At 38.2% G+C, this 15,511-nt stretch overlaps 1 protein-coding gene across 5 annotated transcripts in view; it reads left to right on the top strand.

The window, feature by feature from the left end:
• Positions 1-15,511, top strand: part of GRIA4 (glutamate ionotropic receptor AMPA type subunit 4) — a 355,639-nt gene that overhangs the window by 295,027 nt on the left and 45,101 nt on the right. For 4 of the 5 annotated variants that reach the window (XM_008690134.1, XM_008690131.1, XM_008690132.1 and 1 more), the window contains exons 9-11: positions 1,160-1,270; positions 9,028-9,234; positions 14,774-15,144. In XM_008690134.1, coding sequence (XP_008688356.1) covers positions 1,160-1,270; positions 9,028-9,234; positions 14,774-15,144 — 689 coding nt within the window. Of the gene's footprint in view, positions 1-1,159; positions 1,271-2,569; positions 2,603-9,027; positions 9,235-14,773; positions 15,145-15,511 lie in introns of those variants that run through there. The other variant, XM_008690135.1, reaches the window with a different exon arrangement.

Here is a 15,511-nt window from a genome sequence, read left to right as displayed (position 1 = left end):
AGTACATTCACAAATACTAACATGACAGTCAAGAAACTTGGAGGAAGCAGGAGAGACTTCCAAAACATATTAGAACAAACAGTGACTATAGACCAGTAAGCAGTTACATACATTTTATTGGAGACAGGAGTTTTATCAACTGTATCTAGAAATTCGAGAAAGAAGTTTGGCACGCATTCACTGGACACGCATTTGGGGAGGTTGTGGATCCTAACAGCCAAGTGTGTGGACTTGGTGTCACGCAGAACTCAGTTTTGAATTCTCACCCCTCTGGAGTGTAATCACCTCATGCAGTGTCTGTAACCTGCTGTTATAGGTCCTCATCTCCAAGGTATGGGTCACAGAGGCACGTACCTTTACACTGCTTTGTGTATACTTTTAGGTACGTATTTAGATGCTCTGTCCCAGAGCAAGCAGTCAAGTGGTAGCCATTCCTAGTACGTAGTAGTCGGCAGGATACAAAGAACCCTAAATTTCCTTTAGGACCCCAGTAGAGTTTACTACTTTGTAAAGTACTTTAAGTACTTAATATATTTTATGGAAAGGCCTTCGTTTCACCTCTAGGTGAGAAAGTTATATAAGGATTTAAAAATTTAAAAATGCAAATTTTAAGTGTAATCTTTGCAAGTGAAAATATTATTCATTAAAATTAACCTGTGATGTATTTAGCATTTTAGAAATGGTCAGATTTTTACCCAGTGGCTAGGTTATGTAAAACCCCAAACTATGTCTATATTGCCGTATATATGCAAGTCTTTTTTGTTTAAAAATATCCTGTACATATTCCCTTTATAGTAAAACCTCTAACATTATTGATAAAATCATGTAAATTAATTTTAGAGGTTGCCAGTCAATCCCACTAGGAGAGGTTCAACATAAAATGGTATTCCATCTGTATCCATATTCTTTTTTGAACGTCTCTTTCTCCAATGTCTCGGCTACTCCAAGACTGTAAATTGTAACGTTGCCCAGTGTACAACCAGGCAGTATCATTAGCGTCAGAAAAACTGGCTCATCATCAATTAAGAAAACTTCCAAAACCTCCTTTTGGTCTCCTTTTTAAATTTGTTTGCTTATTTATTGATACCAGTCATGGTTCCAAAAAAACTAGAGAAAACTGTTCTAAAATGTGTTTTCAAGACTTTTCTCTGTTTGGCAGGTTGGTTACTGGAACGATATGGATAAATTGGTCTTGATTCAAGATGTGCCCACTCTTGGCAATGACACGGCAGCTATTGAGAACAGAACAGTGGTTGTAACCACAATTATGGTAAGTTTTGGTCTGTGCTTTATGCTGTTCCGTCTTGTCCACAGGCAGTTTTAATTTCCCAGCTATGGTGAACAGGGTGAGGGCTACATCGTGGTGACGCGGGTGTTCTGAGCCACAGAAGTCTCTTCAGACTTAAATAGGTTTGTCCTGAGCTTTGGATACATTCCGTACTTTTATTTGTATTCTCTTTTGTTGCAATGTTGTCCTTGGAAAGATGCTCAGATGTTAAAAATGGAAACTGTCACACTCTAGTTAGAAATGTATGAAATGCTAACATTCCAAAGGACAAAAGAATGAACATGAAAAATCAGCAACCAGTCACATAAAAACAACTGGTAGTAAACACCATATTATTGTTGTTACTATGTTTTTTATGACATCAATGTAATAATAGTTCATAGTATTAAAATTGATCACTTTCAAGTAGTTTAATCATTCATTGGATAATGATTTGCATTGTCTGTTTATAATAGTGGAGATATGAATGTAAAGATTTTAATGAGCATGTTTTATACAACTAAATACTTTAGAAATAAATTTTGTTCTATATTTATTTTTAATGTGAAAAGGGTGTTCTGCACCGATTATTTTTCTCATTGACCAATGACAAATACACAATACAATTTGTTAGACTTCTCCTAAGACTTAAGGAAAGTATGATTGCTCCATTCTGTTGTCACATCATAACGTGAAAACTACTCTAAAGGAAGTGTTTTCACAGAGATCCTAAAGAAATTACCTTTTCAATCATAGAATATTATCGAAGTCATGCATGCCCTTTAGAGTCCATGCTGGTCGAAGGAGATCAACAATCGGTGACCTATATCCTCAGCTCCCTGTCTCATTAGGCAGAACACATTTTTAATTATTTACGAAGCCTTACTCTGAGTAAAGTGAGAGTACTTTATGTTATTTAGATTTTAGCTTATGTAATTTTGGTTTTTAGTAACGTCAAGTTATTTCCAAAACTTTTGGCACCGAGGTCAAAGCATGAAAATGCCAGAGAGAGGCGTTCATATGTTGCAATGAGTGTTCTCTGTGTCACATCACCAGCTAGCAATGTCATGTTACCCCACCAAGCCTTGATGGGAAGTTTATGATTTTAGAATGCAAACCGACCAACAGCAGTTTTTGTGTAAGAGTGCAGAATACGCTCCTTCTAGCTTAATTGTGTAATAGTTGCATGGGACTTGAAAAGCAGTATATATACATACATATATATATATATATATATATTTCTTTTCCTAAAAAGACACAGTAATGGAAAGTCATACTTCAGTACAGTCCTCCTCTTTTCAGCCTCTGATGAAGAATCCTATTTTAAGAAATTGATCAAGAAAGAAATGAGTTCCACGCTGTTCGACCATTCCTAACTAAGGCTCAAGTCTTGTTCTCCTGTGTAGTAAATTTAAGCTAATTTTTCATGTGGGATTCTTCTTGGATGACCAACTCTGGACTACCAGAAAAAAAAAAAATTTTTAAGTTCTGTGACTTTTCAGAGATACTAGAACAAAAGAAGAATTAATCCTCATCTTTCTCAAGAAAGTATATAGATGTTGAAAGAGAATCACTTAGCAATTCTCACATAGAAATTCCCCTATCCTGAAATGAGGTCATTGTACATAAAGGTGGAATTATATCACTCCTAATTCCAAGTGACGGTTTTCTACAAGTAAATATCTATGAATTTGTGTGCTTGTTTTCTGAATACGCAGTTGTTTTCTTTAAAGGTTTTTGAAATTTTGCCTGTTCTATGTGAAACAAAGTGTTTGAATGTGCATTATAGGTATAATATAGAGAATCTCCTTTCCATCCCTGTTATTAAAGGGGCTGGAGATAGAATTCTTAAAACCAAAATATTGAGTCAATTTGCAAGCATGGCTGGTTTTCAGAAAGCATGCTAACAAAAAATTAGTTAAAATGATTGAGAAATTCAGTTGTTTCCTATATACATGAAGAATATTCTGTAAGCTAACTGTTGTTTGACAGTGATATCCTCAGTATTTTTGCTATCAAAATAGTGCAATACTAGCATTTGTCTTTTGTATAAAAATGTAATCTTCGTATGATAATACCTCTTTGGGCTTTGCAATTGCATAATCATTCAGTAATTAAAAAAAGAATACTAGAATCCTTTCTCTAAACATGTTCCTTGTATTGCTTTTGTGAAAATGGTCGTCTGGGACCTATGACAGCTCCACCATCTCATTCATGTTGAAAGAAATATGATTCCTTGTAGACAAATTAGGTATTGGCATCTGTGTGTAATACTCCCCCAAATTCAGCTGAAAACTCCCAACACAGATGGAGCCGGTTAGACATCGTAATATGTACAAGACAGCTATCTAGACACAGAAGGTCGAGAGTGTTGCCGCCCTGGAAATCATTCACTTTGATCAAAACTGATATGGTGTTGCTGTTCTCCCCTTTGTCTTTCCTTGGTGTATGTTGTTATTTATATGTTGATACATTGTAACGGTATATGCTGTTGTTAAATAAAATTGATTGAGAAATTCATTTATTCATCCATAAATATTTATTAAGCGTCTGCTGTGTGCTGGGCACAACTGTATGCCCAGGGACACGCTAGAGAACAAGACCAACAGCAGTCCTGCGGTCGGACGAGTCTGTGTTCTAGTGAAAGAACGCGGACAGCAAACGAGATACGTAGACAGATACCATTCTTAAATAAAACGTGGCTTCAGCTTTCTGTACTGTTGAAATTTATCTTTTTCTTAGGACAGTCTGGTCTATCAATGACGCAATCTTCATTTTAATGATTCGTTTATTCCACCTGAATACAGTTGTGTGAATATAACTCGGCGCAATCTAATTAAAAGTGAACTTGGCAGCATCACCCCGTGAGGATGAGGACTACAAGGTTGAAAGGTCTAAAGTTTTGAGTTCAGATCCTATTTTCTTTCTTTAAGATGCAGTGACTAAAAATCTGATAAAGCCTGTAATTGTCTACGAGACTGCGCATCATACTAACTTTCTGCATTCTCAGTAATAATTTCTGTCGGCAACCTAAGGAAGCCAGATCTGTGTCATGCAGTTTGCACACGCGCATCTGTTGAGGAGAAGGCAGCGTGCAGCGAGGAGACGTGTAATCTCCCTCCTCTGGCTGCTGAACTCTCTGGAAACGGAGAGAGAAAGCAGTATTTCAGCCAAGGCCATTGTCCCCCAAATGTTCACAACTGAAGCTAAACGGTGCTTAATGATGCATTACTCCGCTAAGAAGGTATTCCTTACCATCTCGTGAACGTAACAGTCCTTTAGGAAGATTTTCCATAAATCCCCATTTATTCACTGCAGTGTCAGAGTTATGTTACAAACCTGAAAGCAGTTTTACTTCTCACACTCAATCTTTCCAGAAGTTAACTTTTTTATACCTTTTCATTAGATGTTTGATATTTTATCTTCTCTATGTAGAAGTTTATAGCTGCACTCCACGTATATGCATGTGCATATACAACAATATACATGTATATTTTTATATCCTATATACATATGGACACATATATACAAAAATAGATATATTTATTTTCTTCCTTGCACTAAATATTAATTTCCCTCATACATACACCTGCCTCCAAAGGGCTTAGCACTCAGCTCGTTTTGAAATACCTTATTTTGAATAAATTTAGAACTGTGCAGACATCCAACTTCCTCATTTTTTCTCTGAATTGAATAATAACTTGTTAACTTCTCCTTTTAAGAATTTTACCCTTGGGATAAATTATCTACATCCAGTAAGATTCTTTGGGGAAAAGAAAATATCCACACAGCAAATAACTTTGGTTGATACTACTGATTTTATTATTTTAACTGTTTAAGTCATTGTAATGATTTTATTTTTTATGTTTAGAAAATCTTAAAGCCTTTCTAATTACCTATTTCAACAGCTTTGCTGAATACAAATAATCCAAAAAGTTTTTTTCTCAGTAGGAAAATACTTTATTGATTGAAAATCATCTTAATTCATTGACACAAACATTTCCTTAAGCAAGCCCTGATGTAGCAGGTTTAGATGGAGATTGATTTCTTTCCTGAAATAGAGCAGATGTAGAAAACTACCCATTATGGAAATTTTAGTAATAAACTCATAATCACTAAGAAGTAATGCATTTAAAATAACTTCTGAGAAATTACTGCTCCGCAGAGCACAGTAGTTGATAATAAAGGTGGTAGGTTAGACTCTTAAGGCAGAAGTAAGAGGTTATATCCCACTTCTCTGATCATTCCATTTTTATTCACAGTTGAATACCTGAACTTCATAAGAGCTCCATATCAAAGATGCCCCACAAATCCTCTTTAACGTTTAGCTAGGATTCATTTTCTATTATATTGAACAGGTTTGGTTTTTTTCTTCACCTGTAATAACCCCAAAACCTTGTATTAAATCCTCCCCAAATATGCAGGTCAGAAGGGCTACTTGTGGGCAAATTGTCAGGCTGGGTTGGTGCAAAGGAGGAAGTTGGGAGAGTGTTGAGGATTGCTACTCATGCCGATTTAATATGAAAGAAAAGCAAAATGAGACGCACCTGAAGGAAGTGGGGAGAGCTGAGCAACCAGGAGAGCTTTTGTTCAAGAAAAGCCTAGTCTTTCTCTCTGCCTGTTCTCCCACCTCCCTGCATGTGATCATCTTATTTCTCTTATGCTGCATGCACCACCCATGTGAAGCTCAGTAATTGTGTGTGCCCCTGGTTGTGCAGTCTAGCTCAATTTCTAAGCAACATCTCCTGTAAGCTGAAAGGTTTTCTAGTCTTTGCTGGTCTGTTTGGCAGGAGAGCAAAGACCCTGATGGACCCATGCTGTCCAAAAAGGGAATTGAAAAACAAGCAAAGAAAACACTAGATAACATTTTTTATTTAGATGTATATATGTCTATTTCAGAAGAGATGGCCTAGCACTTAATAACTACTTCCCTTTTGAAGACCTGAATCAGAAGTTCTAATATAATTCCTTCGCCCTGATATTCCTATTTAGGGAGCACTGATGCACCAGGCATCTTTAAGTCATTGAGTGCCTTACAGGTACCAGACAATCCGAGGAGATATGGAAAGGTTTTATCTACACTGTGCACCCACAGTTTCATAGAAGGTATTTCATTTACTCATAATACAGAAATTCATGTTCTTCAACTTGTCCCCTCTCTACTCTAGTTAAATCATATGAAATCTCAAAGAGTTGCACACGTTTTGACAAATGCAGTGATAGCTTCAACAATTATACGCAACTAATGAATCATCGAACTTTACATCAGAAACCAGGGATGTACTGTATGGTGACTAACATAATATAATTTAAAAAAATTAAAATAAAAAAAAAAACAATTTCCAGATATTTCAAAATATAGGTTCATTTCCCACATCTGCTACTTCTGTGAAACTGAACAATTTGCTTCCCCTCTCTGAGACTTAAATTTTCCCCCTGCAAAATGGGAAATGCCTACCTCAAAATATCCGTGTGAAAAGTAAATGAAAGACACAGTTAAAGAACTTAGCATTATTTCTGATCCAAAGCATGCACTAAATAAGTAGATCTATTATTATTTTTCACTACTGTATTTTATTATTGTCCCCCCCCCAACTCTTACTCCTTTGTCCTTATTGCAAAGAATTATAATCTTAATCACAAGAGGACAAGAGGCATCTTTTATTTATTTTGGTACCCCTTAGTTTCCAGCAAACTGCCTGGCACACAGTGTGTGTCTAACAAAATGTTTGAGTCCATAATATAACTGCAGCTTTTAATAAAGCTAATTGTTCACTGCATAATGGAGAGGGAATTTAGCAAATGAGATGGGATTTCTAACCAGAGAAACATGCACACAAGCTAATACTGTCATATATGTATTTGAGGGCTGAAGTTCTCAAGTGTTCAAGTATTCCAGACACTTTAGAATTAACCTTCAATCTTAGTACTGCATGTGAGCTGTACATGTACAACTTTGGAAAACTCTTGAGTTTGTTATACTAAAAGTTTTAAGTGATAACTCTACAGCAATTTAAATTACGATTTTAAGCATTTTACGAATGTGGGAATCTTGCTTTTCTCTGCATATACTTCCACATTTTAATTAGCTGTCACAAGAAAAAGAATGAAAAGATTAGCTTGTTTTAACTACTAATACCTTAGATCTTAGAAATTAGCACTGCTTTGCAGCAACTCACCACATTTATAATTTTCAAAACCCTTTATGTTTGGAGAATGTTCTCTGTAAGCTACTAAATAATTGTCATCTACGTAAGAAGAGACAATTAGTTGCCTTAACTTTATAGGTGGAGAAACTTTCTTTACCCAAGTCTGGTGTTAAAATATGCATCAATTTCAAAGACATGAGAGAGTTCTGGGTCCCTTGACTATGTCAGCCTAAGGCAGGATTATTCAAGGACCAACCCTAGACAATTGCCCACACTAGAGTTATTTAGGGCATCTCGATGAGAAAGTTATATATCATGTAATTTACATCTTTATTAAGTTTTTTTTAAGTAGTTTCTACATTTACAAAGTACTTAAAATCAGAAGTACTATAGAGTGCCGTGTTATGGAAAGTAAAATACCATCTAATCCGGAGTTCAAAGAGCAAGTTCAACTACCCAAGTACACATGTGCTGGGCAAGAAGAATTTCGTGTAAAAATTACTCAGTGGATGTATGATGTTACAATGTTATAAAATATAAATCCATGAGCTCAATGACATTGTGGCCAAAGGTGGCCACTCCTGGTCGGCAAATGACTAAAAAATCTGAGGTGTGACCAGCAGTTTTCTCTATCTTGCATATTCACCAGACCTGTCTTTAGGCTCCATTGATAAAATCAGGTGCTTGTTTGGTAACGTATCTCTTTAGTTCACGGCCTTTAAATGGTATGGTTTAGGGATGTGTGTGCACGTGTGTGTGTGTGTGTGTGCGTGTGTGTGTGTTTTAACTGAAAACTGTGCCACCAGTAAGCCTTTTCATTTTATAAGGATTTTCACAGTAATTCTTCATCCTATTTTCTGTCTTACTTGCTTCAAAAACTAAATGGAAATATCACTTGGAGTGTGTGACTGTCACAATTTGGGGGGGGGGTTATTAGCTTTCATTGGAGACTTATTTTATAACAGAATAAAACTTCATGGACCACAACCCTATCATTAAAGCCAAAAATATTGGACAGTTTTAGGAAAGCTGATTTAACACAAGAAAGTATATAAAATGTGTTTAATTATTAATTCATTTCTTCACTGAACTTGCTAGTGCCTGCTCTGAGAAAGGCATCCAGCGAAATGGTAGAGAGCACAGAAGAATCATCTAGCTCCTTTCCTAAAGGAGGCTGCAGTTGAACGTGGCCAAACAAGATGCAGAAGAATATGGAGCCTTGTGACCTTGAACTACTAGATAGTCTTGAACTTCATGAGCTATTTTAGAAATACTAATTTCATTGCCAAAGATGGATAGGCTTATACTTCCCTAGAAGTTATGAATACATACTTTTCGTGTCAGAGTCACGGTGCTGGGTATGTAACAGTGACCGGGTAGAAAACGGTTTTAAAGGTTTCACTTCTAGTCCCCAATATAAAGCAACTGGGTATACTCCTAAGCATATTTCTATATTCAACTGTTTTATTATTGATTTCTAGCCACACAAGATCAGGGTGTATACTACTATTAAATATAATCTTCTTGTCAAATTCCACAGCTGAAAAGTTACATAAAGACGTTTGAATGTTTTATAATTTCTCCTTTACAGTTCTACTTCTCTCATTATAGGAATCCCCATATGTTATGTACAAGAAAAATCACGAAATGTTTGAAGGAAATGACAAGTATGAAGGATACTGTGTAGATTTGGCATCTGAAATTGCAAAACATATTGGTATCAAGTATAAAATTGCCATTGTCCCTGATGGAAAGTACGGAGCGAGGGATGCAGACACAAAGATCTGGAATGGGATGGTGGGCGAGCTTGTTTATGGGGTAAGCAAACCACTTTATTGAAGAATGTCCTTACATAAACCTGAAACTTTTTATCGCCTGGGCACATACCAATTTCTCAAGACCTGTTACTGTTTATAAATGTGCAGTGACATTCAAAGAGGCCTACACGATGTTCAGATGTTTCTCTAGTTCATGATGGTGCAATTCTCAAATAATGAGAGAAGCTAATACCTCCTAACTTCAAAATCAGGAAAGAGCAAAATTTGGAATATGATGCCCTATTTTTTTAAAAAGTGACTTCAGTACCTGTGATGATTATTCTCTTAAACCTGATGCTGCTATCCCATAGCCATGTTGTTTTAAGAACTGAAAAACAAACCTATTATGAATGTTACTTGATAATTGAAGGAACAGATTTCCTCCAACAGCATAAAGTTGGATCTTATCTTAACTAGTTATTTATATCCCTGTTGCTTGTACTTACTGGTGAATATCTTTTATGCAATTGGTAAAGCAATCATTAAACTACTTTAGCATCTATGAAATATTCAGCAATAATGTAAGATTCTTACAATTCTGCTGAACACGGTAAAGTTAAACTTTATGCAATGCCATCATTTTTTGAGACATAGAGAAACACAAGAGCTAGAATGTATTCCATAGCAGGCCTCATATGAACGCACATCAAGCCCTTCCCTTTACCAGATAGTGAGTATACTCAGTTATAGCCAAGGGCAAAGTCAATATAGACAGTCCTGCCTGAATGAGAACAAGATTGGTTTCGTCAGCTATCACTGCAAAGTATCAAAATGAAACCAGCAGTTAGCAAATGGTGGTGATGCGTGGTATTTCCAGAGTCCAGAAACCAAACCGAGAGCTCACAGTGAGCTATACTCAAGTAACCAATAAAAGTCACACGCACTTGAAACGTATTCTGAAATCTCCTGTAAGCCAATTCGTATTTCACAGATTTCATCTTCAAAGTGCACTCACTCTGATTATTCTCCCAAGACCCTTTTGAAATAATTACATGAGAGTCCTCCTGCCCTGGAAGAGAATAAAGATGGAATGATTGAGAGCATAACTCAAGTCTGGAGAGGCTCCCTTTCAAAGCCTAAAGAATTCGATAGTTTCGTGATTCTGTAACACTGCGTTTCAGACCACAAAGCCCCACACTTTCTCCAGCCAGTCTGATACAGTAGCTGTAACCTCAGCAGAAAAGGAAATTGTTTGGCATTAAAGAGCAATCATTTAGTTTTATATCCATTTAAAAAGAACTGCTGACTAGTTCATTGCCCTAAATGAAGAAAAAAAATTTGGAATTTTAAAAAATCAGGAAGTGTTTTATCGCAGGGCTCATCAACATTTTGATAGTGAGCTTTAAGTTCCAAAGAAAAAGGATTCCTAAACCATGTGTTCCTTGGTAATATTTTAAACTTCTGGTAATACTTTTAATCTTTGAGACAATAAGTAGACTTTTTTTAAAAAGATTTTATTTATTTTTATTTATTTGAGAGAGAGAGAGCACAAGCAGGGGGAGCTGGGAAGGGAGAAGCAGACTTCCCACTGAGCAGGGAGCCCAAAGCGGGACTCGATCCCAGGACCCTGGGATCATGACCTGAGCTGAAGGCAGACACTTAATGACTGAGCTACTAAGGCACCCCAACAATAAGTAGATTTTTAAATATAAACATTATTCAACTTGTTAGAGCTACAGTAATTCATTTTCTTCAGAAATCACTATTGGGTATTTCATCTCAAAAAATCCTACTTGGATTACCAGTTAGTCATGGATGGTGTAATTAACCCAAGTAACTTTCTACGGTAGTTTTTACATCTCTCTCCTCCGGAGTCCCTACCCATGGGGCAGCCCAGCCTCGCAGCTTTGCAAGGGCTCAGACCACATTGTTCAAGTAACAAAAACAAGTGATATTAAGAGAGGAGCATAGTCAACAATAAGTTCTATCCATAGCACATGTCACAGTAACAGAGTCCCAAGGTCAAGCAGTTCTCAGAAGATAATAGAGTGCTTATTAATACTCAAGGTATTCAATCCTCAGTTCATCTGCAAGGGTTTAAATTCTCTCACCTCTGCCACTTGACTTTTTCCCAAAAGGAATCTTCTTCCGTGTTTCTTACACTTTCTGCAGATTTGCTACTTTTCATCCTGGTGTCTGCAAAGTCTGCACTTAATTTTTTTACTTTCTTACCGCTAGTCCATAGCATAAATGCCCAGTTTCCAGGGCCCGAGCGGGAGCTCCATCCATTCTCTCCTGTCCAGCAAATCCTGTTAGACAGTAAAATGATTTGAAGCCATTATTATTATTATTATTATTACGTTAGTCTTTGCAAACTTTGTTACTGGCGTTATTAGGAGTAGGTGTTCTGGGAAACACTCACCCGTGGCCTCAGCACGCCAGCGGGTGGTGGCCAGAACGCAGGACTACCCCCGCCACTCAGGTCCTTCCTGCCGTGGCTCCTGTGTGCATCACTAAGTCCTCACTGCTGTCTTCTGTGCACCTTCTGCTGGGCCCTGCCGTACTAGTGTGCATGGATTTTAATCCAAGGGAGTATTTCTCCAAGGGAGTATTTCTCCAAGCACCGTCCGGGGCCGGCCAGCACCAGCATTCCCTGTGGTATGTGTCATAGTGCAGGTTCATGAGCCTTGCTCCAGAGGCCCTCGAGAACCCAAATGTTAGCCAGCTCTTGTGGGAGATACTTGACGCGCTTCGTTTTGGGAATCGCTGAGAGGTCGTGGAACGAGGCGCAGGGTGTAACACCGCCAGCCTTAGCAGAGAAAGCCCAGGTGTATCTTCTCTGTTCACCAGCCTCTTTCAAAACACAACTTTCAGACTTCAGAAGTGTCCTCACGGACCTTCATGTCACCATCCTGAGCCAATGTTCACCTTCCCTCGCGCCTAGTTTCCTATACGGGCAGCGCCTTGATTTCTGTCCATGTTGCTTTCATTTCTGAGTGGTGACTTGTGTAAATACAACATTCCCTAAGAACACGACACTAACGGTTTAGTATGCAAAAGGTGGCATTTCGCATCAGTGACAGGATGCATTATTCATTTATTCCTGTTGCCACAGAGGAACAACCACTTGGGGAGTAAACCACTTGTAGCGCATCATCGCGTACAGCACCAAGTAAAGTTTAAAGGAATTATAGGTACAGAATAAAACGTGTGTGATTGAGACTGATCATGTGATTTGAGAAGGATTTTTCTAAGCATGATACCAAAGGCTGAAAACACAGAAAAAAAGATAATTCTATATGGCTACAACCAAATTGAGTACATATATAACAATGAAGTACCGTGAACTAAGTTGTGTAAGCAAAACCATTACTGAACAGGGAGAATATCTGCAACATATGCAGAAAATAGAAGTTAATATTTTGACTATATTTAAAAGCACTTACAAATTAGTAAGTAAAACGTGAATACACCATATGGCAAAAAGGGGCAGAGTATGACAGGTTGTGACACTGGAAAAAAGGAAAAGTAGCTATTTGTTTTATAACATAAATGTTTTATAAAAATAAATTCACATGAATGCAACGAGATCTACCTTGCCATGGAGCGGATTGGCAAAGGTAGCTGAGAATGAAGGTACACACGGGCTGGCCAGCGCTCACAGTGGCAGGTGCTTTCATGCAGGGCTGGTGCCCACGGTAGAAATTTGCATGATCTTCCCGGAGAAAAGTTGCACAAAATGTATCATGGCCATTACAAGGACTGTTCCCATTTACACCAGCAATCTCATTTCTAGAAATTCATCTTTAAGTAAGGGGTGTACCAGGGCTTGTCTTCAAAGATATTCACATCATCAAAGTTTGAAATTGTGTAAACCTGGAAACAGTATAAACATCTCCTAAAATAACAAGTAAATTGAGCAAATTTTGATATTTTCCCATGATAAAATGCTTACAATCATTAACTAAGTTTTAATATAGATGATAAAATGAAAAGGAGTTCATCATATCCTTCTGAGTAGAGGAACTATAAACTGTAGTGTTCTATATTCCATTTTTAAAATAAAAATATGATTCCTCAAACCGTGTCTAGCAGGGCATAGAGGGAGAAAGAGCAAGAGTCGATGAAGGGAATGGAGCTGACTTTCCTTAATTTTTGAATTCTGTATTTACATACTAATTTTTCTATAGCTAGTTCATATATCACTTGTGTAGTGAAAATTATGCAAATAATAATATGGCAAAAATAATAACCTTCCAGCGGTGAGTCTTTCGTAAATGTGGGTATTTATGAGGTAAGCTAAGTTCATCCTCACGTGAGGGCTCCTAGAGTTAACGCTCAGCCGGCCAGCGGGCAGCATCATGGCTGGGGCACCTCCACGCACCAGCCCTGGCTGGCGTATGAGCCAGCAGCCTATGGCTGTGCAGGAGTGGATGTGAGGATGTCAGCCTCTGCCAGCCACGCATGCCTGGCTGCGTTTCAGATTCCACTTTAATGCCAAACATTTTCCTTCCAAATGAACAATCGAATAACCTTTCTGCACCTGTAGGTCATGTAACAGTTTACAGTGTTTTCATGACCCTTTATTTCATTCAATTTTAGAGATGGCATGACTGATGGAAGACACACGAGTCCCGATCGCAGAAGGGCCGTGGTGTGTTCACCAGAGTCTCAGCTCCATCACTGAGAAAACAGTGATAAACAGGATTTTCAGAGCGTTAAATGAGAGGCCGTTTAAAATACTTAGTTCAGCGTCAGATACATAATCCCTCAGTAAATGCTCCCTAGGATTTTATTAAGTTTTCTGTGCTAGACAATCATAGTCATGCAATGAGGCAAACAGGAAAGTGTCCTCGTTGGAGAGACATGGAAAATGGGCTCAGAAAAATGGCTCAGAGTCACAGAACAGAAATGGAAGCTGGAGTCTTACAATCCTAATAGTTGAGAACTGAATCCGCTGTTTCCCAAAAGCTGTGTTAGAAATTCAAAGTAGAAAATCGAAGCAAGTGAACAGGAAGAAATAATTGCCAATTTGCAGACTTTTGTGTGCACTGGATTAGAAAATGTCATCAAACAGCGGGTGTCTTCTGTCCTACAAACACAGACTGTAGGGTAGGTTTTCTTACAACTGGAAAGGAATAAAAAGGGACTGTTTGAAATTTGCATTCGTAATATTAAGGGATGGCTAAGTAATGAGTCAGTGGCACCGTTCCAAATGAAACAGAAAAGGCTGCAACATAGCAGCAATTCTGGCCAAGAAATTCAGAAATTCAGCCATACAGGAAGGCAGTTAAGGCTCCTCCCCTGGCCTGGCCCACGTCCTTAAAGACTAATACAGCTATCTGACTTCAAGTTATTTTTGCTTATGTTCACTCGCTAGCGCCAATAAAAATATTTCGTGCAGTTTATGTGGTATATTCTCTTAGGAAAACAATCCACTGTTCATCTTTGTATTTATTGCTGTTCTTACTCAGTTGTTGGCATTCCCCCTCAAAATGTAGAGTAAATGCATAACTCGTTAGTTGTGGGTGGATCGACCCAGTGCCGGCTGCTTCATGAAATGCATTAACCTGTGTTCTCCTGTGTCTTTTCTCTTACAGAAAGCAGAGATTGCTATTGCCCCTCTGACAATCACTTTGGTCCGAGAGGAGGTCATTGACTTCTCGAAGCCCTTCATGAGTTTGGGCATATCTATCATGATCAAAAAGCCTCAGAAATCTAAACCAGGAGTGTTTTCCTTCTTGGATCCTCTGGCCTATGAGATCTGGATGTGCATAGTCTTTGCCTACATTGGTGTCAGCGTGGTCTTATTCCTAGTTAGCAGGTTTAGTCCATATGAGTGGCACACAGAGGAGCCGGAGGACGGAAAGGAAGGGCCCAGCGACCAGCCTCCCAACGAGTTTGGCATCTTTAACAGCCTCTGGTTTTCCCTGGGTGCCTTTATGCAGCAAGGATGTGACATTTCACCCAGGTTAGTTTGGAAACGCTCCGCTTCTTTACTGACTCCCCAGTCCTTCTCGGTCTTGTGCAGAACACCTCTCTACATGTTCTTTTCCCGGACGCAGGGGTGTTACTTTGAAACGCAGGAAAAAAACGTGCAACTCCCAGATTGATCTGAGTACCTCTGTAGCCAGTTTTTCCAAGTTAGCACTAATTGTGGGCCTATCACAAAGATGAACTTTCCCAGCGGAAAAGTAACGTATGCAACCGCTCAGAACTCAGAAATCACGTACTGTTAATATTTCCTCCAGTGGCCTGACAGATGGAGAGGAAGAATCTAAGTTGTCAGACTAAGAATTCATTTTCATTTTGTCTCTTTTTCAAAATTGAAAGTTTTT

This window comes from Ursus maritimus, unplaced genomic scaffold (genome assembly GCF_017311325.1).
Source record: "Ursus maritimus isolate PB19 unplaced genomic scaffold, ASM1731132v1 scaffold_16, whole genome shotgun sequence".
Lineage (NCBI taxonomy): Eukaryota > Metazoa > Chordata > Mammalia > Carnivora > Ursidae > Ursus > Ursus maritimus.
This window is presented reverse-complemented; position numbering and strand designations above follow the sequence as displayed.